We start from the raw sequence: 27734 nt of genomic DNA, 5'->3' as shown, positions 1-27734 counted from the left end.
ATTCACTAAGCAATATTATTCTCAATTCCCCTCCAAATTGCATTCCACCCCTTTGATAACACCATTGGTGGCCCTATCTACAGTATTTTGGAAGATTGAGTATAGAGTGGGGAGCCTCCTGTTAAAAAGGGATTGCTTTTATATACCGTATCCAAATTTCAGTCAAAATTATCACAAATTGATAAGGATCATTTTCAAGGAAATTATATGAACATCATGTGAGATAGACTAGCACGGCCATCTGCTAGTCATGAATGATTTTCTATCCACGTGATACTGTTCAGATATTGAAACAGCTACTTCTTCATTTACAGCCCATGCTCTTATTGGTAATAACTAGAAATAAAACCGATGGCTGCTATTAAAACCTTCATATTCTTCTGAGGTAAATACATCTCTCACTCTCAGCAGTAAAGCAACGGGTACAATGCTCTCTTCCCTCCTGCGGTGGTCTTCTAAGCACAATGCTGACAATCCTCCCGTAACAGAAAGATAATAATTAGTCTACAAAGCGCTGGAATATAATCCTGCTATTTTCCACCCCGATGTTGTCACGTTGAAAACTTGTTGATTATCAGAGACTCGGGGCTAATCTGTATCGGCATTCTTTTCTGTGGTGGTAAGCTTCTACAATTGCTTTAATGAAATTACCCACTCTAATGTAATTCAGGAAGATTGTTCTTGGCCAGAAGCATTGGAGTACTTTACAACAAGACCAAAGGAAAATCGAGCACGAGATTAAGAGGAATTCCCTGATATTATGAGGAGAACTCTTAGAACAAAGGTTACTTAAAAGGGGTAGGATTAAAGTGTCATTACATGGTAAAGATTCACAGGGGACAACAGGGAATTAATTGCTTGTTTGCGTCGACCAACAAACAGACCAACCCTTCCCCAAACCGTGCACAGGAGATAAACATCATCATCAAATATACAAAAACACAGGTGCTGGCGATGTGCTACTTAAATGCGGTTAAACGCCTCCTCCTTCTCAGCTGACGCCGGCTGAATACCAGTCCGGTAGAACCGCAGCAGAACGGCCGCAGGTACTTGGAGGGCTGTCCTGACACCATGCCTGCATCGGCTGAATAGTTTTCCGCATCCCAGGGCACCGTCCCCTGACTGAATCATCTATGATTGCTCTGACAGGCCTCGGATACCTCAGAACTGTGCATGAGACGCCCCCACTAGGGGCCTGGTTGTAACTAGGGGCCTGGTTGTAACTAGGGGCCGCAGAAAGATTCCAACAGCTGCGATACAGCATACATACACCAGGTAGGCAGAGCCGGCGAAACATGCTATTATAATAAACCATGAGCCACATACGCGTAATAACGTGGGACATGTTGCCGGCTGCTGAGCCACGATCGACCACGGAAGAAAATCGGAAAATGAGCTTTAGGAGCGTCACAGTCCACACGGAAGACGCAGAAGTGTTTTATTTCTCATCTTTGATGCATATTAGATGAACCGGGTTTAATGGCAGCACTAGTGTCTAGAGTGGCTGCTTGGGTTTTCAGACTAGGCACGTTGGCACGTACGTTCGTGCCATAGAGCGCAATGAAATGGCTCCTCCCAACCATGCAAACAGACACCATGCAATATTTAAAACTGTGTGTGTTGCGCCGCAAAGAGGAAAGAAGTCCCATGCGATTTCCATGCCATTTACGGCACGTGAAATGGATGACGGTAAGGACTTGGTTACACACAGGAGCGGAACAGAGGAAAGGAGGAATCCATGTATTTTCAGAGTGTTCTGTGGTGCCGTGGTGGCACTGGCATAGATTTGCAAAACTCTGGCCCCAGACTCCCACGCATCACCCAGACTCACAATAACCACCCGATGGAATGCCACAATGGAGTATTCCCTCCGCATTTCTCAACCCAAGGACAAGTTGATGTCAGTTTCGTCCATTTGGACTAGACGGCGCTTTCATTTCGATTCTTTTGTAAAGAGTCCTCCCCAGTACATCAGAGGAAAAGTACTACAAGACAGCATCACTTAGCATTTATCAACAGAAAGACAAGCTAATGTCAAGTTCTCCCATACAGTTCTTTTATTACCGGTCTTTTGCAAAGAACTGTGTGCTGAGCAGCCACAGAGTCCTGATGAGAGGGGGAGCATGCATGGAGGGTTTAATGCAAAATTTATCCTGATCCAAAAGTGACTTAAAATGTACAATTCAAGAACCTCACAGTTTCCTCAGACAAATCACGGGAATGTTCGAAAATAACACCAAAGAGTGAAGTCGTTCCTTTCAAGGTGACACCTTCTCACTTGACACTATGAAAAACATTAATGAAAAATCTTTGACATGCACTCCACCAAATGAAAAAAAGAAGAGGAAAACTTTGAAAACGGTTTGTGGTAAAGTGGAGTGTGACAGGGGCATGCCATGAAGGGGCTGCTCTGAAAGAAACTGTCAAGTGATCCAGCCTCGTTTGTCCATCCTATAATCCCAGCCTAATGCCACTGAGCCTAGAGGCTTTAGCAATTACACATTATAAAAAAAACTTGCCCGTGCTCTCCTAATCAATGTTCCCCCATCTCTTAGCCAACAAGCTACTCAAGCTAAGCCCCCCTTGACTCAGAGAGAAGTCTACAAAGCCAAACTGTAAACTGTCCCATCATTCCCTGCTGATCTGGGAGTGCACACCCAAGAAACTGCAATCAAATGTGTGCGTGTGAGAGAAGAGGGGGGCTGTAATGTGTTTGAGCCAGCGAAGTTTCACTCACCTCTCTGAGCTGTATGGATCATGGCTGTCTCTTTCCTGCTGTTAGGAAACGTTTGTCCTCCTGGTTCTATGTGGCTCTCCTTCCCTGCCTGGGTACCGCGCCCTAACTACACGCAGGAGCCCAGCCCACCTGCACTGCCTGTCTGCGTAGCTAGCTGTGACACGACTGCACTCCAAGAGAGAGAGAGAGAGAGAGAGAGAGAGAGAGAGAGAGAGAGGAGGGACGGCTACCTCACCACTCAACACAACCCCTCCTCTCCTTCCTCACCTCCTCTTACCCTCCCTCCTGTCACGACCGGCCTGCCACCCACTCGATCATCAAGAGGCATCCCCAGATATCACAGCCCGGGTCAGACCGCAAGGGGTTAATAGCAGCGGGATGGAGAGAGACAGGGGGATCCAACTAGAGGCATCGGGATGAAAGGCAACAACACCTCCTCGTTACCACAAAATGTGTGATGTTAGTGTATAAAGTCTTGAGTGGAACCAAGTTCCTGCATAATGTGCAATCCAGGCAGGCTTTCATCTTTACATATAATTCATAAGGCTTGTTGGGTAACCATGGAGTGGGATGGGGGTTTTGCCCCATAGGAGTCGTTAACAAAATTTGTTTTAGGGGGACGTGTGATTGACACTGTTTCGATACATTGCGATTTTAAGCAATTCTGGGCCTTAAAAAGAGGGCTATCTTTTTGATACCCACATTCGACCAACATGACACTTGTCACTCTCAGTGGAATCCAATTCAACAGTGCCTCAAACTCATTTAAATAGAATGACTTGCCTTGAGGAAATAGACATTGTCACTGATTCTCGGTCTGGCTTAGTTGCTGCTGCAATGCAGAGAGCTTTGGCCAGCCAGCCGTGCCAGTTGGTGGCCAACCAGATAGGCGAACACATGTTTGGACATGTCACAGAGACTATTCGGTGTTCGGCAGCCTCTGGTCAGAAGATTACAAACTGGAACAGTCAGAGAATGCAGAAAACCACTCTGCATTTCCTGCCGAAACAAGACAACAGATAATGTATCGCTTGCTCTCACATTCAAAAAGCCATTGAGCCGCTACTTTCGTCTAACCCCAAGGCTTGGCAACCAGCCTGGCACACACAGAGCAGCTGGCATCGTCTGGTTGGCTGGGGGTGGATGAGGGTGGCGTGTCGGTCACCCACTTATTTACCCCAGCTGTCTGTGGCACACTGGTCGACCCCACCGCTGCCAAGTTCCCATCCTTCATAACACTGCTCAGCAGACTCCACAGGAAGCCCCCAGTCCCACAGCCCCGCATCTGGCCCACAGGAGTGGCACCCTGGGTCAGCCCAACCTGGACCCACTGTTTCTCTGGAAAGATTTGTACCAAATTCTTCCCCAGCAGATCCGGGAGGTGCGTGCCTGTGTCCGTATTACACCAGTCGAATCCAATTCTCCAAAGTATCAACAAAGTGAACTGATTAAAATAAAATGAATAATTTCATTAATTCCCAATAAACCTTAATAGCCATGGCCACCCAGGAAATAGGGCTACAAGGACTGGGTGGGTTCTGCACTTGGGAGTTTTACTTCCAACATGACAGATGTGTCCTAAAGCCTAATGTTTTTGATTAGCTGATTCAGAGGGGTTTTAGAAAGTGGCTGAATGCTATGAGAGCAGAATTCGCCTGGGATTAATGCTTGTCCCCCACTGTAAACCTAATCGTAACACAATCTGTACGCAGTCAAACAATCGCGAGGAAATGTCTCCCGTTCAGGGCACATTTGACTTCAGTGCATCTTTCACTAAAGCAAAACTGCTTACAATGTGGCGGTAACTGGGGATCAACAGTGTATTTCCACAGACCAGTCTGGCGTCAATGCATTTCCTTCGTCTTGGCTACAGATGTGTTAACGGTGAATGAGGTGGACGGCGGCACCGCATGACATCATACAATTTATCCAGAGTCACCTTCAGTCTTCATATATGGTCATTCTTCTGTAGCATCTGGCAATATCTTGTTAATGGAATTCCCGGCGTGTGTTCTTTGATCAGAACCACAGGGGCCGATTGTTGATTAATAAAACTTTTATGGCTGTTATTTTGCAGTGACATGCATCGTTTATTATGGGTTTACTTTATGACTCACGACGGAGCCCGGGCAGAGCAACGTCCAATTGAATTAGCAATAATGTGACCTTCATTAATTCTTATGGGAAAGTTGTCATCAACACTTGAGTCGGATCGTCAATACAATCATCGTCCGGTAATTTCCAGGATGGTCGTGTAATCCGACACCAGCAACTTCATATTGCGCAGAACTGCAAAGAGAAAAAGCGGTCCACAACAAGCCTGTTTCATCAACCAATCATGCTTTCCAATGGCTAACTTTAAATCCCACAGGGATATACGTTGCAGTAGTTTTAACAGTTTCTAGCTTTAGAAACTCCAGTGACCGTTGTTTAATGAGCAACAACAGAATTTATTTGTTGTGATGAATCTATATTTGGCCATCCATGGTCGTGTGCATGAGTCCATTCTATGGATGTGACAGTCCAGTTATGGACACCAGCCCTACATGGATGTGACAGTCCAGGAATGGACACCAGCCCTACATGGATGTGACAGTCCAGGAATGGACACCAGCCCTACATGGATGTGACAGTCCAGGAATGGACACCAGCCCTACATGGATGTGACAGTCCAGGAATGGACACCAGCCCTACATGGATGTTACAGTCCAGGAATGGACACCGGCCCTACATGGATGTGACAGTCCAGAAATGGACACCAGCCCTACAAGGTTAATGTTTATGGCTGCAAACACAGGTAGCTCCCGGGGATGATGTTTGTGACTGCGGCCATATTGTTTATCATGACTCTGTATTGATCGGAGTCACAGAGTAGCTGCCTTCCATTCAATATCCAGCCCTTCTGAATGATGTGCCGTCACAGCCCTATTCTCTGTGGATGTATCATTTGTCCCAAAACGACGACCATCTCTGATACACTGGGTCAGCCATGTTGAAAAACAGGTTTTTGCCTCCCACAGTTGTCCGTAGGATGTTATGTATTGCTTCTAAATGGCTGTAAGGTGAAGTTGCCCCTGAATGGGGAAAGGAAGCTGATCATGGAAGCATTTTACTCCCATGCCAATTTTCCATAATCCATAACCAAAGACAGCAGATAAAAAGCATATCTTCCTGGACATCAGGCTCTGCTCTTCACAGGACTGCATGATGGATGTCGGCTGTCAGTGATTCGGAAATTCACAGGGATTTTTGAAAGATGAGACATTGAGGATGATAAATACTGTGATAACGTAATACAAGCAAGCCAAGTCCAATACACTTCAAATATCCATATATAATAAAAGTCAGTAACGATGTTTACAAAGACCATAATTGATCTCAAGTTACATTTAGGTTCTGAACAGAATGAGCATCTTTCATTTATCGCGAAGAAAAGGAGCAGATGAACATGCTCCTGAATGCACTCATGACAATTTTTTTAACACAAATGACCATGTCATTCTGTTGAGAAAGCCTAACACTGTAGGGTTGTGGGGGGGTGCATGGTTGTGATCCAAACAAAACGACAACAAATGTGCCACCTGTAAATATCTACACAGCTAGAGAAGCTAGAGTGTCACACTACAGTTCAAAACTCATCTTTCACAAGGTTGTCAAGAGGTCTGTGACCTCTTCACAACGTTGGTCACAACCCTCAAAACACAACCCTCAAAACACCCTTGGTCAAGTAAAAAAATAATAATATGTCCTATGTGGCTCCTACTACACCTTTTCCAGGAATATTCTAAATGTTGCTAAAGTTATATGTTGCTGAAAGTTTCCAGATGTACAATGTACAATGCACCAGACATCAACTGTTTAATGTCTGGAGTCCAACAGGGACAGCCCTATCTTTTTCGGGGCCCAATGGTTGGGGGCTCCCTAGTTGTTGGTCAAACATTCTAAACATTTGCCTATGCAGCGTAGAGAGAATGTTGCTCGTTCAAAGCACATTATACAAGGTTTTGCCATGGGCCGAAATAGAACACATTTGTAACACATTTAATGCAATCTTTCACATTTTGCCATAGGGAGGAGCAAAACAAAAATGTTATAAAAATGTTGCACATTTTGGCATGAGGCAAAACATTTAGAATAACATTTTAAAATACATGTCCCCAAAAAATATTTTTCCACTGGGCGGAAATAAATACTTTTTGCCCAATATGGTATTTGAACATGATTATGTTCAAATAGCTGGCTAATGTCAGCTAAAGAAGTGATATATAAGAAAATCTGCCACATTTCGACCTTGCCTGCGTTGCTGGGCAAACGCTTAAGACTACACCCCAACTACTGTTATAACTACTGGGTCAAACTGTTCCCTTTAAATGACAAAACGTACCATGACAAAGATCTTATTTTCATATTCTATCTGCAAGAAACAAACATTTGCAAGTGTGTAAATGAAATAAGATGCATGGAGTCTCGTCATTGTTGACATCTAGCCCACCAAAATGTCAAACAAACAAACAACGGGTCGACTCCTGGAGGGGGAGCCCCCCCCCCCAAAGGCTGGCACATGGGGCAACATTTGACACATCAAACAGTTTGGGCGGCTTCTCTTGCTTTTATGAGATTTATGGGCCTGGCAGGGGGTCTCGGAGGAGAGTGTGTGTTGGTGATTCCACTACGTTAGGGGGAAGACTACTATCTGACAGACAGTCACAGAAAGAAGATGGGGAATAAAGGCGTATTTAGAAACTCTATCCCAGTCTGATCAGATGCAGTCATGGTACTGTTTTGCATTGCTCAGGAGTTACAAAAATACAGATTTCCCGCCCACAGGGGGTTTGAGTAAAAAAAAAATATATATATATTTTATTTATACAGGTTTATTTATATTTTGGAAGCCATGCCCGCCTAATCAATGTTCCCCCATCTCCTCCAGCGTCTCCAAACTTCAAAAATAATGCATAAGACTATTGTTGCACATTCTGCCAGCGAGAAATTCTTTATGTGGCCCCTCTAAACAGTTTGACGTTAAAATGATCCTGACACCCTGAGTGTAAGTAATGGTAGCTGTGGATGCTGCTGAACACACCTCCGTTAGAAAACGCATATGTTCTCATGCATGACTGGAAATCCTGTATGTTCTTCACTGAAAACATGTATGAATAAGTCTTGAATCTAACCCCAACCTTACATAAGCCCTCTGAGTCATTCCTATCCCGTTTGAACCCAACGCCCCCAAAAAGACAACACACACACACACACACACAAGCCTGTGCATGCACACTCGGTCATAGGGGTTCACACGTCCGGAAAGCAGACGACCGTGTCCGGCGTCTCAGCCCACAACCCCTTTCACCCCAGGCTCCGATCCAAGGATTCCAGCCAGGGGCAGGTGGACGGACGACCCCCAGGGCACGGGACCCCTCTCGGAGAAAGCCACCCATCTGCCGCACCCGCCGAGCGCCAGGCGTGGGTGAGCGCACTGCTGATCCTCTGGGGTGTGTTTGACTGAGCTACCCGTCAGGTTTTGTCAACAGCCCACGACGGCAAACGGTGGTGGGCAGAGGCACCCTTGACCTACCACATTGGCAGGGTCAGAAACAAATCCTTGACTTTCTGATTGGGTCAGATGCCAGCTGTAGAGTGACACACTATGACACACAGCACACTGTGCACTGATATCCTAAACTAATAAATCCTCGCCACATAAGATACTCTCACCAGGACTCGCAGTAAGAGAAAGTAGGTCCTTAGAGCGTTGAATCTGATGAATTATTAAGGCCTTAAAACGTTTGGTCAACAGGGACATGACAGGCCCATCCACCCGGGGAAGAAATTGGAAATATTACTGATTAATGATGAGCAGTTTGCCGGAAGAAAGGCAGAGAAACTTGAATCATGGCCAGGCGCATACGAAACTACAGAAGAAACTGAGCTTCAAAATGAAACAGTTTCCCTTTGAGCCATAGTAAACAAATAGATAATTAGGGTGTGCAACGGGAAAACAATCCATTTTTCACTTCTAACACACACACACACACACAGAGCAGGATTTCCATGTGTAGAATGCAAAAACTTGAATGCAAATGTTCTGATACAGCAGGAAGTTTTGGGAAAAGACAAGGGACATAGCAGTATTTTAATGCAGGAGCATAAAGTCCAACAAATAAACAACTTTAGATTGTAAGCAAGGACACTTCTCATTGAAGCGGTGTCCTTTAGTGCCCATGGACGGCACCAACAGCACAACACTAATATAACTTGCTTTGTCAATGACTCCGTGGAAAGCCAACCCTAAAATTCCCATACTGCTTACTTCAGCACGGCAGAGCCAGGAAGTGTTAACTGAACAACTCCCTCCAGTCTCCTTTGAGTGACAGCACGGATCACTGTCTGCTCTTTAACAACACCAACAAACACACACACACACACGCAACACACACGCCTATCCCCAAAAGCTTTCTTTTCAAACTGAAAACCATAGAGCCTACTGCCATCACCAGTTCGGCCCGGTCCTGCCTGGTTCCCTGGGTCGGCAGTGGAGGGAGACAGTCTCAGATAGGGAGACGCTAAAAGCAGAGCCCTTTACTTATTCATGCCTCTGCTGAGAAAGGGGAGGCTGTCCGTGTCAAAACATACCCCTGTGCGCCTAAGAGTCCCTGGCTGACAGTAGCGCAACGAGCACTCATTTATGTTGCATGATTCTGGATATTTTTAGAGATGGGCTTTTAGCCCGGACCAGAATTCACTATTGTGCAATAACGAGGCAGGCTAAGAAATCCAGGAAATGTGAACGGAGGAGGTCAAGTTAGTTGATATGGGACGACCAGAGACCCCAGTGTTTGGCTGGTTATTGTGTTATATCATGTACAGACTGGCGATGCCGTGTTCCGTCAGCTGGCCGGGAACCTATTCGGGACAGCGGAACGTCAGATTAGAAGCACCAGAACCAATTCTGCACCCGTGGTTCCATCTAAGGTTCCACTGAAAATGCTGAAGGCCAACATGCGCCACCTTTTCAGAATTGTTGTCTTCTTAGGGAGTAACAAAGGCTAGGGGGGAATTAATTCTCTGTGGCTCGGAGATTGACGTTTGTCTTTCACGTGAATCCCCTAGCGATGAACCGGAGGTTCCTTTTCGGCGGCCGTCTCATTGGACGACTTAGGGCATGAACACAGATCGCTTTTCATAAACTGAAGGTCTGAAGTGAGGCAGTGAAAGACTTCTCAATACTGCAGAAACAGCAGAATGAGGCTTAACCGGCAACACATTAATGGGCATCTTTGTCTTCCAAAGCCACGGTTTGCACGGCAGTAACATGGGAGACATCATTATTTCAGATCGGTTCTCCTCTTTCCATCGTTATTGTCTAAGGGGCTCTTTTTTGAAGACGAGAATGTTATCGTAATGAGGTGGGCCAAAGTAACATGTATGTTTAGGATGACAGCAGATAAATATGTATTAATTCTTACGATTGTAATCCATACAGGTTCCAAATGTTGTTTTACTTTTGCTCTATGGGAAATATTGTCATCTTATAATACTTTGTCAAAACTAATAGATATATATGTTAGTTATATTTACGCATTTGTTCCCAGATTCACAGAGACTGCATTCACATTGGTAAGCGCTGCAAAATGTCGGTTTCAGATCCAAAATTGTGAACGACGAAAGCAGATGCTCTCTGAGGCAGCATCGCTGAAAGATATCGCCAACAGCATTGAATAGATTCAAACGCATCCGCTCTGACTGCGCAGCCTACTGTAAAAAACACCACAAAAACACCACAGCACTAAAAGCAAACCCACACCAGATGGTCCCTTCCTTCAAATCTCACCGTTCATTTCCAAATTAGACGACTTTGGCTTCCATAGTCTGCGCTCCGAACGCAACTTTAAGAGGCTCCCAGGGGACTCTTTGGGTAGCGGACATAACCATGAAAGGTAACGAGCCCCAGTGGGGCTCTTTATGCAAAAAGCTTTACAGTACCTTCTTCAGTTCTTTCTCGATCTGCTTCTCTGCCAGTCTCTGCTTCTCTGCCAGTCATGCCTTTACTCAGCTGGGTGAAGGCATGTGTACCTTCTCAATCAAGGCTTGTAATTGGTGGGGAAGATGAGGTACCTTGTGAAGGGACTTACTTAGGATAGAATAGTGCTAGTCAGTATCCCTGTACCCATCTTATGCACATTGCTGGACAAAAAAAGGCCTTTTAAAGCAGATTCTCTACTAAAATGTATAATTTATCCTGCACTGTGCTTAGTCAGTCCAATTAGTTTAATAACCAAGTCCAACAGAGTAAAATAAGACTTTAAATGTATAGATAGGTTTCTGATGTTAAATTCTAAACCACTGGTGTATACAAACAAACCTTTGATTTTGCTTTCGAATTATCAATTTCACAGAGTAAACTGCCTGTCTTGCTGCACTTTGGAGCCTGCACGTTCAGTTGGGTCGTTGGCTGGTGAATGTGTTCTCCTCCCTGCATGTAGATATTGGCGGGTACTTCCTGATTCAATGAACACTGCGATAAAAACCTCAACTGCATGGTGAGTTATACATTGGCGTGAACTGATTGGCTAGAGTTGATATGGTGACCATGACGACAGCAGGGACAGGTTAACACCCCAACTCACACCATAAGGGCAATGGGATCTTTAGTGACCAAAGGTCGGCGCCCTACACAAGGTTCTCACTGCCCTGGGCCATTTGGGTTGGCATCAGATATAGTGCAAAAGGGGATGTTGATCGAACGGGAGACATCTTGGGTCAAAGTCAAACTGGGGCATAAAGAAATAGGGAGTTATGCCAGTTAGAGGGCAAGAGAGAGAGGAAAGTGCACCAAAGCCTTGCTCAGTGTGCAGACAGCTTAGTGAGAGGTTTCCAAATGACTTTCCTTTCAGTAGCCGGTCATATGTCAGTGGTACTGAGAGGCGTTGGGCTCTACTATTACAGACTGACATGCACTGGATGAATTCAAAATGGCACCCTATATTCTACACAGTGCAAAACATCTGACCTGAACCATGGTCCAAATCAGTGCATTACATAGTGAATAGAGAGCAATTTGGGACGCAGCTTCTGACAGGTGGAAAGCATAGAGTGCTGGGATTTAGCCTCCCTCCTTTGGGCAAATATAATCCTTCCATAGGAGATGACTCCAGAAAGATCCGTATCTGGGCTGCTTCCCAAGTCTATGGGATCAGAGACTACATTTCCCCTTTGTCCTTGAGGTGCCAAACTACGCTTTTCCAGCAAAGTCACGCCGCCATCTGAAAGTTTGGTATGGATTAATCGAGGACAGCGTACAAGAGTGTGACTGTCAAGTAGGACTGGATTCAAGTAGAATTTGAAAGATGTCAGATACTCTAACTGTTGGCACGTCCACCACATTTAGTGTTTAGGGACTATTCTACCGGTTCATTGAGTCAAGTGCAACGAAACCATGTCTGGAAGCGGTGTGGGTGGGATAGTGGGATAGTCCAGTGGAGTCCAGGGGAAAACGGCAAAGTAAATTGTGTCATCTGGACATCTGATGCTTTGGATTCGCTTGGATCAAACAGCCAGTTCATGTCCAGATCAGAACTGACCATCAGACAGGAAGACACCGAATCAAGGCGACTAGCGTGGGGCTCACACCACGCCCTCCATCCGTCGCAGATCTGACGTGACTCACCCTTCAGACTGCCAAGGGGGAATCTCGCACCCTCAAACAAATGTTTGATAATCAGGTTCAGAAGCACAAAGGAAGACCCAGCCACCAAAAGCATAAAGAAATGATTACATTTATATTACTGAAATGAATCATACACTCAAACCAAAGATTTCATTAGAAGTTCGAAAAAGGTTCTACCTCAAAATCTGTGGATTCCCGACGGTCTGATAATTGAATGAGTCACGGAGTACCCAGCAGAGCACTAAATCCAATTTAAATCCATTTCTCCAACTTCCCGCAGAGCAGAAAGGACCGGCACATTCACACAAAGTTCTGTCAAAATGCCTACGTACATCCATGCCACCTCATCTCAGCCATCGCTTATTTTCCGGGCTTTTCTGATCGCCCGTCATCCAAATCAGAGCTTGACGGAAATAAAATCAGTGACACATTTCTCTTTCACCTCATTTGCGGCAACTTCTGTCTCTTTGTCAGGGCCACTAGAGTGTGTGTCACTTCAGGCCAAGGGCATTCTCTTACAACACACACCTATTGGTTATTCAGAGCGACATCCTGTTAACTGAGACGCGACTTACATCCAGTGCATTCAACCACATCTCACAGGAAACAAAAGTAAAACCATCCCGGTAAAAAGAAACCATCAAAGAAATCAGTTCCCTCTATCAGAGAGAATTGTATCCACAAAGGACTGCAAGGCTGGGTTTGTCTCCAGTCCAAGCAATGACAACTCCAACAAGCAATAAAAGGTTTTCACATCAGTTGATACATGGCCTACAGCGCAGGTGTTCCGTGGAGGGGCGAGTTCCGTGGAGGGCCGAGTGTCTGCTGGTTTTCACTCTCACCTTGTACTTGATTGGTTAATTAGGTCGCTAATTGGTTAGTTTCTACCCCCACCTGGTTGTTTAGGTCTGAAATGTGAACAAATTTATAGGAAAAACAAAGAACCTGCAGACACATGGCCCTCTGTGGAACCAGTTTGACACCCTTGGACAGGGTTGGAGAACCAGGTGTGATCTCAGCTGATCTAGGATCGGCTCCCCTTCCCGAAGACCAACTTTACCAGGACTGGGGGAAATTGGCCCCTAAAGAACCCAGAAAAACAGGATGACCCCAGGCCCTTACCTGTCTGCGTCCCCATGCAGCTCTTTGACCCCTCTCTGGGTGACCTCCCGTGATGCGGTCGGGTCAGGGGCGCGGGCAGCATTCCGCGAGTATAAGTGAAGGCCGCCATCTGTAAGATACCTGCGAAAAGAAGAAACAAGATCACTGAGCTGTGGATGCGAGTGTTCAGGGTCGGTGAGAGTGTGCGTTGTGGGAGTGTGTGCGCGCGTCTGGGGAATGTATGTGCGTGTCCGGGATGTGTGCGCGCGGCTGGGGAGTGTGTGCACATTAGCAGCGTTGTAATCAGATATGGATGAAAGGACTTGAAGTACATTAAATTAAAGCTAATTAGGATCATAACTGAGCGAATTACTTTTTTTTTTTTTATCCCAAGGTGCAGTAAACATTTAACACTCAGAGCTCTGCCACGGCACCTACTCAATCACAGTCACTATCTTTGGTTCCTGTGGTGTTTAGTAAACAAATATTCCCTTGCATGTTGCCAACATGACAAAATACACTCTGTGGCCAATTTATTAGGTACACTCCAGATTCATGGAAATGGATGTTTCATCCAGACTGTGAAGCCACATGACTGTGGCTGGCTATGTAAAGCAGGCAGACAGGCCGTGAGGAATTCAGTACTTCAGAGACCTCCTGGGCTTTTCCAACACAACACAGTCGAGGGTTTACAGAGAGTTGTGCGCAAAAAAAAATGTATAAACACAAGCACTGGCAATCCTATGGGGGAATGAAATGCTAGTTGATGTCAGAGGTGTGAAGTGAATGGGAAGAATCGCACGAGATCACGGGCAGACAGCCAAACAGGTGCAGTGCAAGAATAACCATTATATCATACGGGTTTTGGTTAGTAGAGCATAATGCAGGGATTTGATTTTAGGAGTTTATGGTGATGCCAGTTTGCTGCTGCTCTTCTTGGTGTCCACACAGAACATTAAACATGACAAGATATAGGGCGTTGGTAGACGAGTGCAGTTCAAAAGACGGAGCTTACTAAATAGAGCGACATTTTGGACGCAGGTCAGACGTGGGTGTCGAGAAAATGCAATTTAAAAGCTCTCTGTTACACGGAGGAAGGCGAGCGTTTATCAATGTTGACATAGCAAGGTCAACAGCTTCCACACACAACCCGTGATGTATTATAGATGGGGGCTATTCTTTCTCATTGAGCGATGTGTCAGCCAAGGCGCAACGGAGAAATCAAATGGAATGTATAGCAAATTCCTCCCTTCACAGCACAATGAATGTGCGAAGGCTTCAAATACATCACCCATCATTAGTACTCCACTCCTGCATTTGCAGGAATTGTGAAGGCCTTACACGACAATACAAGTGATTGGTTTGTCACTAACAAGGCTAACCGTCCCGAATGTGTGGGTCTGTGTGTTCATGGTGTTATGAGTAGGACATGGGAAAGTACGTAACCCAGACTAGCTCGCTAACGGAATTGTGAGGAATTGAGCAGATGCTTGATTAAGCTCTGGCCCATCCGTGCTAAGACACACAGAACGCATCAGAACAAAGAGCTCCACCCTCTCTGGTTGTCTGAATTATGAATCAAGAAACGTCCACGAGACAGCAGCAGCAGCAGCATTTAGTGTGTTTAAATAACTTGTCCGTGAGAGTTTAGGAGATGTGAAATGCACACCTCAGTCTGAGGGGGAACAGCCAGCGTTCCTGTCTAGGAAGACGCTTCACAGGGACAGTCACATGGGCAGGAAGGAAGCGCCACTACTTGTCAAGCAGAGTCGTGTCTATCACATTAGGCAGAAAACAACGCTAACTCTAACCATAAATCTATTCTATTCTATCTAGGGCGTAGTCTTACCCGCTGGTGATGTCATCTGTCCTGACGTTTTTCCCCAGGATGTCTCCGTCGCTCATGTACCCCGCCACATCCATCTCCAGCACCCCCTCCGGCCCACCTCCCTTCTCCCCCTGCCCGGCCCCTCTTGACCCCGCTGTTGCCGCTCGCCTGAGCGGGGCGCTGTACACAAACCTGGAGTCCGAGTGGCCGTACCGCCCCGCGGCGCCGGCGGCGCCGGACCCCGCCCGGGGTGCCGTGACTGTGGCGTAGGTACTGGGCAAGGAAGGGGCGTCGCCGGCTTGCAGACGGGGGCTTGGGGCCGACTGGCCGAGGCGCCAGGAGGTCATGGGGGAGGAGCGACTGGCGAGGCACCGTCCGTTGACCTCGGTGGTCACTGTGCTGTCAAAGGTCGTCTCCAAGGTGCTGGATGGAGAGGAGAGTTGGAAAGATACAAAAAAAAGAGAGCCAGAGAGACGGAGACGAGGGGATTTTAGTGAACGCTCCACTCGGCCACTGAGAAGACTTTTGAGCAGAGGGATCAATACCCTCAGCAACACTGGTGTGCTATTCAGCAAAGATCACCAAGGTGTGTTCTGGGGTGAAATGCAAACACTGGTAATTACGCAACGCTGGATTCGTTAGAACATCCGCACCTACAACGAAGTGCTGCGTGCAATAATATACACTGCGCAAAAGAATTAAGGGAACCCGTAATCATCACATCATAACACCAAGTCAATTAAACTCCAGGGACGTCAGTCTGCCCAGTTAGGATGCATAAGCAATTGTAAATCAATGTCCGGTCATGCTAGATTTCTTTGAGCAGTGTAGTATTATTTTACACTTAAAGATGAAATTCACCATCAAGGTGGACACAAGGTGGAATTTCAAAACCCAACCCATCTAAACTGGAGAGGTTCAGAGGGCGGCCACATTTGGCCCGTGGCGAGCAATTAGGGTTAACTAAAATTGTCTTGCTCTGGTAGTAAAAGTCGCTCGTCCGACGCATTGATGACCAAGTCATGACTAGCTCAGTTGGGGCAAGACTTGCTGATCGCAATGCCGGGGTCCTGGCTTTGATTCCTAACGGCGGCCAGTACAGAACGCATGCAGCCGCAAGTCTAAGTTGCCGGGGACAACGGGCATTGTTGTATGGAGGACCAGCTGCTTAGGAAGGAATATTGGCAGTGTGGGTGCACCGAAGCAGTGTCTGTAAAATGGATGACGCTCTTCACGTTGTGTGCCATAAACACAAATCTGGGCATACTGTTTATGGATAGCCACAAAAAAAATACACACACACACACACACACACACACACACACACACAAACACACAGTGCCCTGCTAGAGCTCTCTCTAGTGGAAAGACAGCTTCATAACACGTACGTCAATTAAGTCAATGGTGGATAATAACAGGACTCGCAAGCAAAGACAAATAAAATATTTAGAAGCACAACTTTTCAAAGAAAATCTGAAGATGTTGTTGAGCAACACTGCTAGTTGGCCAGTAATGTAATGAGAGCAGTCACTTTGGGTCACTATCACCCCGATCAACACACAAAAACACACACGCGGGCACACACGCGCACACACACACACACACACACTCATATTCATCTGGCCCCTATAGACTACAGAACACTATAAGATAAAGAAACATTAAATTACCCTTCACAGCAGTGTCTCTATGACAACATGCAATCTGTTACTGTGATCTGCAGACAGAAAGTGGTAAAATAAACGTGTGTGAGTGAGAGTGTGTGTGTGTGTGTGTGTGTGTGTGTGTGTGGAGGTGGAAGCTGTGACTCAGCAGGAAAGGACAGCAGGTGTTCTTGCCTCCCCTGTCAGACACAGATGACTGGACACTTTCTTCCCCGTGGACCCCTCTACTGCAGGGTACACACAGGGCCGATCTGGGCGGCACCCCAAATGGCACACTATTCCTTACACAGTGTGCTACTTTGACTCATAGGGCTCATAGGGAAAAGGGCTGCCATTTGTGACGCCGGCACAGGGCTGATATGAACTCGAGTGCTTAGCAACCATAGGAAGGATTGGCTGCGTGTAACCAAGGGCTCGGTGAGTGACAGGCGCAGCTTCAGTATTAACGTGGAAACTGTATGAGCAATACTGAATGTTAACCGGGGGTTTTGGTTGTCCACACGGCTCACGGCAGGCTCTCCCAATGCCAAATTAGAGAACCCGAATGGGTTGCCAGATCCACATCAGGTACTATCCGCAGTGTTTGTGAAGCTGCGCCATTGGCTCACCGGCGAGCAAGTGTGGGCGATTATTCCGGTGCCAGCTCTTGGCAGGCAGGGCGTGGAAGCCCCGTGGTCAGAAGGTCACCACTGCCCCCCTTGGCACATGTCGGTACCGCAGCTTCAAAAATTAGGTGTGGAACGACGGCATACGGCACCATAGGTCATGTGACCTGACAGTGTTCAAATTCTGACCGCGGCCCCACTTTGAGGGACACTTCCGCACTTCAATCTAATGTTTCTCTGATCTCCCCAAGGGATTGCAATCAGAGTCCTCTGTCCCCGTAGGTACGCACATTATTTTAAAGCTATTGTTTCAAAAATAAGACTTTTTTTTGGAGACACATGTATGCTGATAGAAGTCAATGATACCGCCTGCCAATTCTTTTAAAGATAGAAAATAATAATTGAAAGGGTTTCAATGCACAGAGTCATCCAGTACTACAAAATATTCAGACAATGCATGCCTCACTACCTCCAGGCGTGGTCGGGAAAATATGCTCACAATCACATCACCATGTGTCTTCTAAACGTTCACGTCGGTCATAATGCGAGCACTGGGCACAGACAAAACGCTGACAAATCAAGACTTACAACACGTTGAACAGGGCGCAGGTATAAAGAGGGCTCCGGTCCCAATCAACGTAACGAGGTCACATTATATGACAAGTGAATTAATCTTGCAGGTTGTGTAATCATAGAGGGCCATATAATTAAGAGGTTCGAGAGCAGGAGAGTCATAGGTGAGTCACCCTCAGATATAATATGTTAGCTGTCCAAATTGACGTAGCGTATCCATGGCGATGTGAGGAAGAGAGCTCAGGGCGCAAGCATTTATCTACTGTGCATTTATCTCGAACGTCAGTCCACATACAGTAGCAGCGCGCCGTTCTCGAAAATTCCCATGGATCTAATACCCACACCCCATCCTGTCTCCTGGCAACCTGCAGCCTCTGGGAAGGTGGAAGGCTGCAATACCTTCTCATCACAGGGACTAACTCACAGTATGGGAGCGGCCCTCTTCCTCTACAAACCCACAAATCAATACCCAGGATGAAATGAGGAGGAAACAGCACAGCAAGAAGCTGTGTGTGTGTGTGTGTGTGTGTGTGTGTGAGTGCGCGCGCATGTGCTGGTGGGTTGGGGGTGGGCGTTTATGTGGAGGGGAGAAACAACCTTGATGTGCGTGTCCACATTTACAGAGGACATTGTTTCTCCACTGTTGACCCAGAGCCTGATGGTTAAGTTAACACGGAGGGCGGCTAGTGAACGATCGGGCCTGTTGAAAGAACGCCCTGCGCCGGAAAACGGATCGGGGACTTTCAGCAGGTTCAGTCAAGCGACCAGGCGGGGGGGGAGGTGTCACAGATCGACTGGCATCCCCACTGACGGCGTGAACGTAATGAGTTTAACCTGAGCCTGCGTCCCGAACGGCGCCCCTACCCTCGTGAAACGGGGCGACGCGACCGACCAGAACCCTAGCGCGCCGCGAGGGGAACTGCCGGGGCACACCCTAGGCCACGTCTACGAGAAGTCAAACACCTCCCTCAGCGAGGTGGATCCGCCAGGCAGACATCCCGACAGCGTACAGATGTGAATGCTTTACTTCACCTACAGCGGTGCGCGGTTGCCACCTGGTCGAAAGATTCGGGGCGGCAAATGCCATTACATGGTTAAAGCCATTTGTAGGCGCCCCACGGGCCGGCTACACTCTGTGAACGTAGCAGGGGATTTCGTAGCGTTTCCTCTTTGTTTGAATTACCACACCGTATTTCCATTGGTGGATTATTCTTTTGATTTTTTTCGTCGATCAATAAGCGTTTTCACGCCGCCTGGGTGAAAGCGGCGCGGACACGGATTATCTGTGGTGGTATGACACTTGACCTCTGGGTCAGCACTAGGGAACGACACTGCAGACGGTGTCATTCAGGACGGCGTCGGGAAGAGCAAACGCAGACCCTGATGGGATCCACGGCCACAGAAAGCAACCAGTGCATCGGTTTTAGCAGCGTGACCATTTCAGCCCGTGTACTGTTCTTGACTGGTGATCAGGGAAAGACGGACGATGTCCTTGCTATCGGTGGGACCAGATAGCCGTGGAGTGGGCACAGTGGAAATGAGAGGAGAAGACCCCCACAGACACACTGCATTTTACCATGATGCACCGTGGACCTGTTTTTGATTAATTACAATGAGGGTGCAAACATAATTACGTCTTCACGGCAATTAGTGTGCGTGAAAGACGAGTAATGGGCCGCCCGTTCTCTAGGTACTGGCCCTGTTGCTATTCCTGCCTGATGCCCCGACTCCATTCACACATCCCCTACAGCAGGCCGGCAAGAGACATTTCTACACGGCTATTGGCGAGAGTTTGACGACGCCTCATGTTCCATGCTGGGTGTCCTCCCCTCCTATTCTCTGCGAGTGTCTGGATGGGACAGCGGCGGTCCTCCCGGGCGGTCCTCCCGGGCGGTCCCAGGGGAGTCTGCTGTGCTGGAGAAACAATGGCACTCTATTGATCTGCGGCGGCGCTCTGCTTTTGGGGAGAGGGGGCAGCGAGGGGAAGAAACACGCGCTGCCATCTGTCATGGCCGTCCGCATCCTTGCCACTATTTTCCAAGCAAACGGGGAGGGTGGGTTGGGGGGGATCTCTAAATGATAGACTGTAGAGGAGGAAGACACAGCCCACAGCCTTGACAAGGACCGATAATTAGAATTTAAGTCGGTGCAGCTCAGCCAGGCTACACGCTTTCAAGCGTCCCTTCAGTGCCGACGGGCGGCTGTTGTGGTAGGGTCCACGTCACAGGCCTTGTGTTACAGTTTCGTCCCAACCGGCCTTAAAAAACATTATTTACAAAATAAAATGTTGCCTACTATAATAGTTGAGGACCTTATACCATTATATTAATACATTAGTTGAGTACCTGACAATTCTATTGATGTCAACTTTAGACAGAGTGGCCTCAGGGTGTTCTATCGGCCTAGCCACTCCCCTCAGACGCCTCAGGGTGTTCTATCGGCCTAGCCACTCCCCTCAGACGCCTCAGGGTGTTCTATCGGCCTAGCCACTCCCCTCAGACGCCTCAGGGTGTTCTATCGGCCTAGTCACTCCCCTCAGACGCCTCAGGGTGTTCTATCGGCCTAGTCACTCCCCTCAGACGCCTCAGGGTGTTCTATCGGCCTAGTCACTCCCCTCAGACGCCTCAGGGTGTTCTATCGGCCTAGCCACTCCCATCAGACGCCTCAGGGTGTTCTATTGGACTAGCCACTCCCCTCAGATGCCTCAGGGGGTTCTATTGGCCTAGCCACTCCCCTCAGACATATTGCAGCAGCAAGGCTTAAAATCCTTTCAGACATGCAAATATTATATAATAATCTTTCACCACAGTATCTACATATAACAAAACACCTGAAAATATATCTTGAAGATGTTTAAACTGAGGCACTACAGAGAATGGAAAACATAAATGTCATCCTAACCGCATGAGTGGCATTTTCTATAATGTCAATGTGACATCATGACACCACCAGCCCTTCACTGATACATTTGGGGGTTCTCCAATACCCTTTCTCACCTGTGGCTGATCTGTGTCCCTCGTAGACTGGACATGGTCTCCTCCAGGTTCTGCCGCAGGTCTGCGATGTTCTTCACCGTCCGCATGCGTCTCGTTTCGGGGTCTTCCCCTATAACAGACAAAGGTGTTTCTGTGAATAGCGCGGGGTAGAAGTATCCTGTGAGCACGGTTCTATGGCCAAACAAGGCTTCATTAGCGTTATTTTAGCAGCAGGATATTATGCTGGCAGCACTCAGATTTTCTTTATCACAATAAAAGCCATTATTGGAATTTATAAGGCAATATAGTTAATCTAGTCTGTAAAAAAGAACAGACACGAACAATATTGGAACGGACATAAAACATAAAACGTACAGACTAGATTGCTAACTATATTGCCTTATATTTTTCAATTATGGCTTTTATTTTGAAAAAGAAATTCTCAGTTAGTGCCACTAGCATAATATCCTGCTGCTAGAAGGACGGTAATGAAGCATTGTACCGCCCTCACTTGGTTCTAGCAACTGCCTAACATCCCCCAAAACAGATTTACAGACCAGTGCGGGAGGGAACTAAGTGAGACCGGAGATTCTGGGTTACACCAGATTATGAGACTGGTGGAGATTCACGGGACATGATTTTTCATGGTCATCGGACAGATCCAAACCTACAGACGCGCTGCCATTGCACTGCCTTCTCCATCTGTAGGATAAAACCTACATTTTGCCTCAACAACGAACTGTCAGATAGGATTTGAATCTTTGTCAAAACCCTCTGAATGCATCTACTCTCTGTCCTGGATCTTCCCCCGATTCCTGTTCAGCTTTCACCAACTGATGCTATTCAATGTACCGCACCAATATTACATAACATTAAACAGGGAGGTACTTTTGAGGTATTACGACCCATTCTAAACAGACACACTTTGGGAGATACCAATAATACTATCTACATTTTACTCAAAGAACGGGGGCTCATTTTAGATGCTCCTTAAAAAGGCGGGGTGTCAGCTGATTTGGGAACAGAGGTGGCAGAGGGGTGCCAGAGCAAAGAGCTTGGGCGTGGTTCGAGGGTTTCTGGTAGAGCACTACTGAATCACTGCAGTAATTACTGGGTGTTGTTGTTGACCCACCTAGCTATCTTTAGTATGAATGAACTAACAGCAAGTTGTTTTGGATAAGCGAGTCTCCCAAATGAATATGGCTATGTGAATTTAACAGTGGTCCTTACGTGTTGTGATATTTATTGCATTTCTACTTCATTCTCACTGTAGTAACCTGTTCTCTGGCATCTGTCAGTCTGGCTATGAGGCTTGCCTTTCCTGTGTTACTATTCGTTTCTTCTACATTGCCCTACGCTTTTCCTGCCTGGTACCTGATTGGTTTGTGTGTGTGTGTGTCTGTGTGTGTCTGTGTGTGCCTGTGAATGCGTGTCTTAATCCTATCCAACAAGGTCTGAGTCAGCAGCTCACAAAATATCAAACCTATGTGGCCGAGCTGCTCTCTCCCACGGTCCTTGGAGGCGGATTTGTGACTTTGCTGATGCACCGACCGAACGGCGGAACACAGAGTTCGCACAGGTTCTGCAACGGACCCGGTCTTCGGAGCCAATAATGGTTTGCAGCTGCGGGGTAGATCCCGGACTTCCTCCGGTCAGTCATCATCGACCGACATGGTCCAACTGCTGCAGGAAGCCACCGGGCAGCCTTGGGGAGCATCCACCCGAGCTCGTGTCAAGCTTAACAGCCCCCGAGACAACCATCACCACCCAATCTGCCTGTCTAGGCCAATTAAGTTCCGGCTGGGCCCCAGCCATCATCGCCTATGTCAGTGGACACCATTAGCTGGCAATTAAAATGAGGTGTGAAAAGACCCAAAATGGATGCCAGCCACCGCAGTTTCCAGTTGCAAAACAATATACTGTTTCCTCGAAGGAGCTTCATGGACTGAGCCAGCACTCGCCTTTAAATTGAGAATGATAGTGTTTCAGGGTCACTGATGAAGTTTCCATGAATGCCGGAACCATGCCAGCGCAGGCCAAGTGTGATGGATGTGTGTAGGCTTAGAAAATGACTGCAATAATCGAAATCTGCAGGCTGGTAACGTGTTCCTCTTGTCATTCTTATCTGTACTTTTCCCAGGTGACAATTTGATCAATTCATAGGCTTGAAAGGAACAAAATAACAACACAAGCCAACATTTACTAGTTGAAATGACACGCGTTAGTTTACATTGAAAGGTTTTATAAATTATTATGGTTTCCCAAGTTTTGGTTGCTACAGAGACCACCCCGTTGTTTGTCCTATTTATGCAGACATTTAAAACTAAAAGAACGAACGACTGGGTGGTGTCTATAGAAACCAAAACACAAAACAGCATATATGAATTAATAAAACAAGTGTACATAAATGAAAACATGTAATTTAATGTAGCAGATGTGTGCTGACGTTGTTGTTTTCGTACTGCGGTATAAGCAGGATAAACACCCCAGTTTTGTACATTACCTTGGAAATATGAACCCTACAGAACGGAGATGTTCATAAAGAGATCGAAATCCTAACCTTTTGAGAACAAAAATACTCATGAGTGAAATATTTGAAATAACTGTCCGTTACGTCACAACAACACCCCCTACAGACCGAAGGTTTTCCAAGTGTTGTGAGTACCCAGCCACATGCCGCAGCACAAAGACACAGTAGAGTCGATAAGTCACCAATCTTCCAGGCTGACCTGATTTTGGCAACAACTGTTGAGTGGCTCCTCACACTATGTTAACACATCTTGGTTTCTGTCAAGAAGAGTGTCACATTCGCGGGCACACACACACACACACACACACAAACACACACAAACACACACAGTCTATTTCACCCAAACCCCAGGGGCCACAGACATGTGTCTGGCTCAATAACTCAATAGGTGTCTGATGTAGAGTGGCAATTACACAGCATCTGACTTCCTGTCTGAGTCAGGCCTCTCATGGAGGCTGTTAAGATCTGAGGAGGGACCAAGCCCACCATCGCTTAGCCCCGAGCAATGGAGGGGCCAATCAATGCCCCTCTACGGCGTCTATGGCCCCAGACTATAAAACAAACAGTAAGAAGCTGGACGGGGGGGGGGGGCTTTACAGACCTTTAATTTGACTGATATGTCACACCCGTAGCTGAAAGGATCGCTGGAGAGACGGCAAGAGAGAAAGAATGAAAGCAAAAGGCACAAAGGGAGAGAGAGAGACACAAGTGACACAGAGGGAACTATAAATCCTCCCCAGACCACATCTAAAACCCCTCACCACGTACCATCCATCATCTCCACTGGGGCGGCAAGGGAAGAGACGGCCAAAACATCTTTGCGTGGGACAGCTGTGCAACCCCCCTGCCTGCTTCACACCATCCTCACTGAGATCCCATCAAGGTCCCGTTACAAAGTGACACAAGCGGAGCTGGGGGAAAGCGGGACCCGTGGGCCGTGTCCCAAGTGGCACCCTACTCCCTGCACTACCTTAGGGGCTGTGGGCGCTGGTCTAAGGTCGCGTACTACACGGGATAACGCCGTGTGTGGTTTCAGGCCACGTTGGGCTAACACAGCGGGTTAGCCACTGGGGAAGGGGTTTCATCAGGCTGGCCGGTGAAATCACTGCTCCTCCCCGCGGAATCAAACACAGAGGTTGACGACGTGACACACGGACGGCAAACACGGACGTCTCGGCGTGTTTTCTGGCAGGGGAGACATTTCCCGGAAAAGCGCCACTTGACGGCGGGGAATGCAGGCGCGGCCAGATGCATTGCAATTCAAGTGCCTTGTTGAGCTGAAACAATCGTGCTCTGATGCGGCGACAGCATCATAAAGCAATCCCCAATGCCGGCCCTCCCCTCCTCAAACACGCGCGCGCGCACACACACACACACACACACACACACACACACACACACACACACACACACACACACACACAGCCCCAACACCACACTGAGCCACAGGTTCAGCCTCTGCCTTCTATCTTTCTCTACCTAGTCAATAATGCATGTTCGCTTTGACTTGAGCCCTGCTGCTCTCTTGAAAAGAGCTCCACACGCCCTAATGAGACCAGCTTACACCCCCCCCTCCCCACTCCCCCACCAAAAAAAAAAAACAAGGCTCGCAAAAAAATACATTAAAAAAAAAGAGGGGCTCGGCGAGCTCGAATCATTGAAGCCCACCTCGACGCGTCACCCAGCGTTAGGTGGCACGGGTCAACTCTCCGCAGCCCGGCGGTGACAGCACTGCAGATCCAGACACCTGGGCGCGAGGCAGAACTCGGCCCGGGTCCGGGGAGGTACTGGTGCTCACAGCTAATGTCCCCACGCTGCAGGGCTTGTTAACAGGCGGCACCACGGAGAACCCGGCTCGTTAAAGCAATTCAACGCATCGCTCCCAGAGGCTGAACCTTAAGCTGTTCTGCTGTGTAACGCCGGCTGAGCACTTGTATAAACGGCAACTTGGTGTGGAAACGCGCTTCAGGGCACACAGTAAACACCGGACTAGATTGCACGGGCAGGAAAAGCATGGATCGTCTGTGTTTCATTCACTGCCAGGGAGGGAGCTGATGGGATCATTCTGGCAGCCCTGCTGGAATCTGGGGCTGGGCTTTTTCAAGGCATTATGACTATTACTGGCAATGAACAAAGTAATACCACAACAGCAAAACGGGCTCAGAACACAGCCTTGAATACAGATCGAGACGCCCCCCCCCCCTGTACGACCTGGCTATGTCGTGTGGCACCTACGGCAGGTGTTTGTGAGCGCGCCGCGCGACTGTGTCGGCGTGTGTAACACGGTGTGTGTGTGTGCGACTTAAGGCTTGCGTGTGATTTAAGGTGTGTGTCTCTGCGAAGTGTACGAGACTTAAGGTGTGTGTCAGTTTGGTGTGTGTGCGTGCACGCACGCGCACGCGCGCGCGAGAGAGAGAGAGAGAGAGACTTACTCCGGGTCTGTGTGTGTAGCACCTGCTCCAAGTCACCCAGCATGGTGAGGATAACCTCCTTGTCCAGGTGGGCCGTGCCCTCGCGAGCGCCCCCCTCCGCCTCCTCCTCTGCCCAGTAGCCCCTGTCCCTCCCCCTGCCACCATGGCCTCCGGCCCCGCTGCCCACTTCCTCGTCGGAACGCCCGCTGCTCTCCTCCTCCTCATCTGTGCCGTCCCCTCGAGGCTTCCCGAGGGGCCCCGATGGCGTGTCCCGCGGTGGCCGCTGCTGCCCGCCAACCGATGCCCTCCCGACCGCTGTGCACCTCCACGGGACGGGGATCAGGGAGTGCTCTGACTGGGAGAGCACCTTGGTCAGGGAGAGGGACAGGGAGCGTGCCCTGGTGCCCCTCACGCCCGCACTGTCCCTGGTCGGCTCCTTCCTGGGGCTGCATCCGCGCGCCGGCGAAGACGACAACGCCGACGAGGATTTGGAGGGGGGGGGCGGGTCGTCCAGCTCAAAGGAGTACACCCGCTGCTCCCCCTCGCTGAGCAGGGTCAGGTTGGTGAGGGAGCGCTGCTTCCGGAGGTTCAGGTTGTCCGGGAGGTGCGGTGGGGGCCGGCGGGTGGGGGAGCCGCCCTGGTACACGGAGAACTCGGCTCCTCTCTTCATGATCACCTCCTATCCACCTCCTCTCCCCTGTCCCCTTGCTCTCCGGCTGCTCCGGTTCACATCCTGGCAACGGTTACCGATGAGCGAAGGAGGGACGCAGAGATGGGCGCGGGAGGGACGGGTGAGGACTTGTCTATTGGAGGAGAAGGGCTGGACGGGGAGGTGATGAGCCTCAGCTGGCCCTGTGTCCGGCGGTCGCTACGCTTCCAGGCTTCATCTCAGGGACACAGAGGGTGCCACACAGACGGCCGGCAGATACTCCCCGGCCCCAGGCTCACGCGCGGCACGGTCCATCCTCCTGCCACCGCATGCCCTCGGCCGTCAACAGGAGCCGCAAAAACACGCCGGCGACATAAAAAGGGACACTTCCTCACCCTCCTCTCCTCCTCTTCTCCCTCACACTCCAAAGCAGCGAAGAGGTAAGGGGTGCGGATGAACGCGATGTTATTTCTCTCATTTACTCACGCGAGCGCGCGCCCTTTCACATCCTCTTCCTGCTCCCCGCCGCTGAACTCCACCAACTCTCTCTCTCTCTCTCCTTTTCTCTCTCTCTCCTTTTCTCTCTCTCTCTTTACCTTGCCCTATTAGGAGCAGAGGGGAGCCTTTTCATTCCGGTCCCCCCATCGTTAATTACCACCACAGCGTCAGCTCCTCTCTGTCTCTCCTCTCCTCACTCCGGAGAATGCACTGAGAGCAACAACCAGCGCTCAATCTCTCCGCTCGAGGTCCGTCGGTTCCTTTTAGCATTCAGCCTGCAATTCCATCCTACCTCTCTCTCTCGCTCTCCCTCCCTCTCACTCTCTCCCCTACCCTCCCTCTCCTATGTTTCTTCCTCCTCTTTCTCCCACTGTTTCTCTTGTCTTGCCAGTTTTCCTCCCCTGCAGTAGGGCAGCCTTTGCTGTGACTACTACCGACCAACGGAGCGTTTTCAGTGCCCACATCTAGGCACACCGGTTCTGGAAACGCCTCCCTA

At 48.4% G+C, this 27734-nt stretch overlaps 1 protein-coding gene across 9 annotated transcripts in view; it reads right to left on the bottom strand.

Annotated features, from left to right (window-relative positions):
- The window catches only part of nav3 (neuron navigator 3), a 142155-nt gene that overhangs the window by 34456 nt on the left and 79965 nt on the right, over nt 1-27734 (bottom strand). For 7 of the 9 annotated variants that reach the window (XM_013140172.3, XM_013140174.3, XM_013140175.3 and 4 more), the window contains 3 exons: nt 21172-21280; nt 15355-15756; nt 13527-13646 (listed from right to left, as the gene is read on the bottom strand). In XM_013140172.3, the coding sequence (XP_012995626.2) occupies nt 13527-13646; nt 15355-15756; nt 21172-21280 (631 nt within the window). The remainder of the gene's footprint in view (nt 1-13526; nt 13647-15354; nt 15757-21171; nt 21281-27734) is intronic. The other 2 variants (XM_013140179.3, XM_013140181.3) reach the window with 2 other exon arrangements.

This window comes from Esox lucius, chromosome 23, assembly GCF_011004845.1.
Source record: "Esox lucius isolate fEsoLuc1 chromosome 23, fEsoLuc1.pri, whole genome shotgun sequence".
Classification (NCBI taxonomy): Eukaryota; Metazoa; Chordata; class Actinopteri; order Esociformes; family Esocidae; genus Esox; species Esox lucius.
Note: the sequence above shows the minus strand (reverse complement) of the source record. Positions and strands in the feature narration are given on the sequence as shown.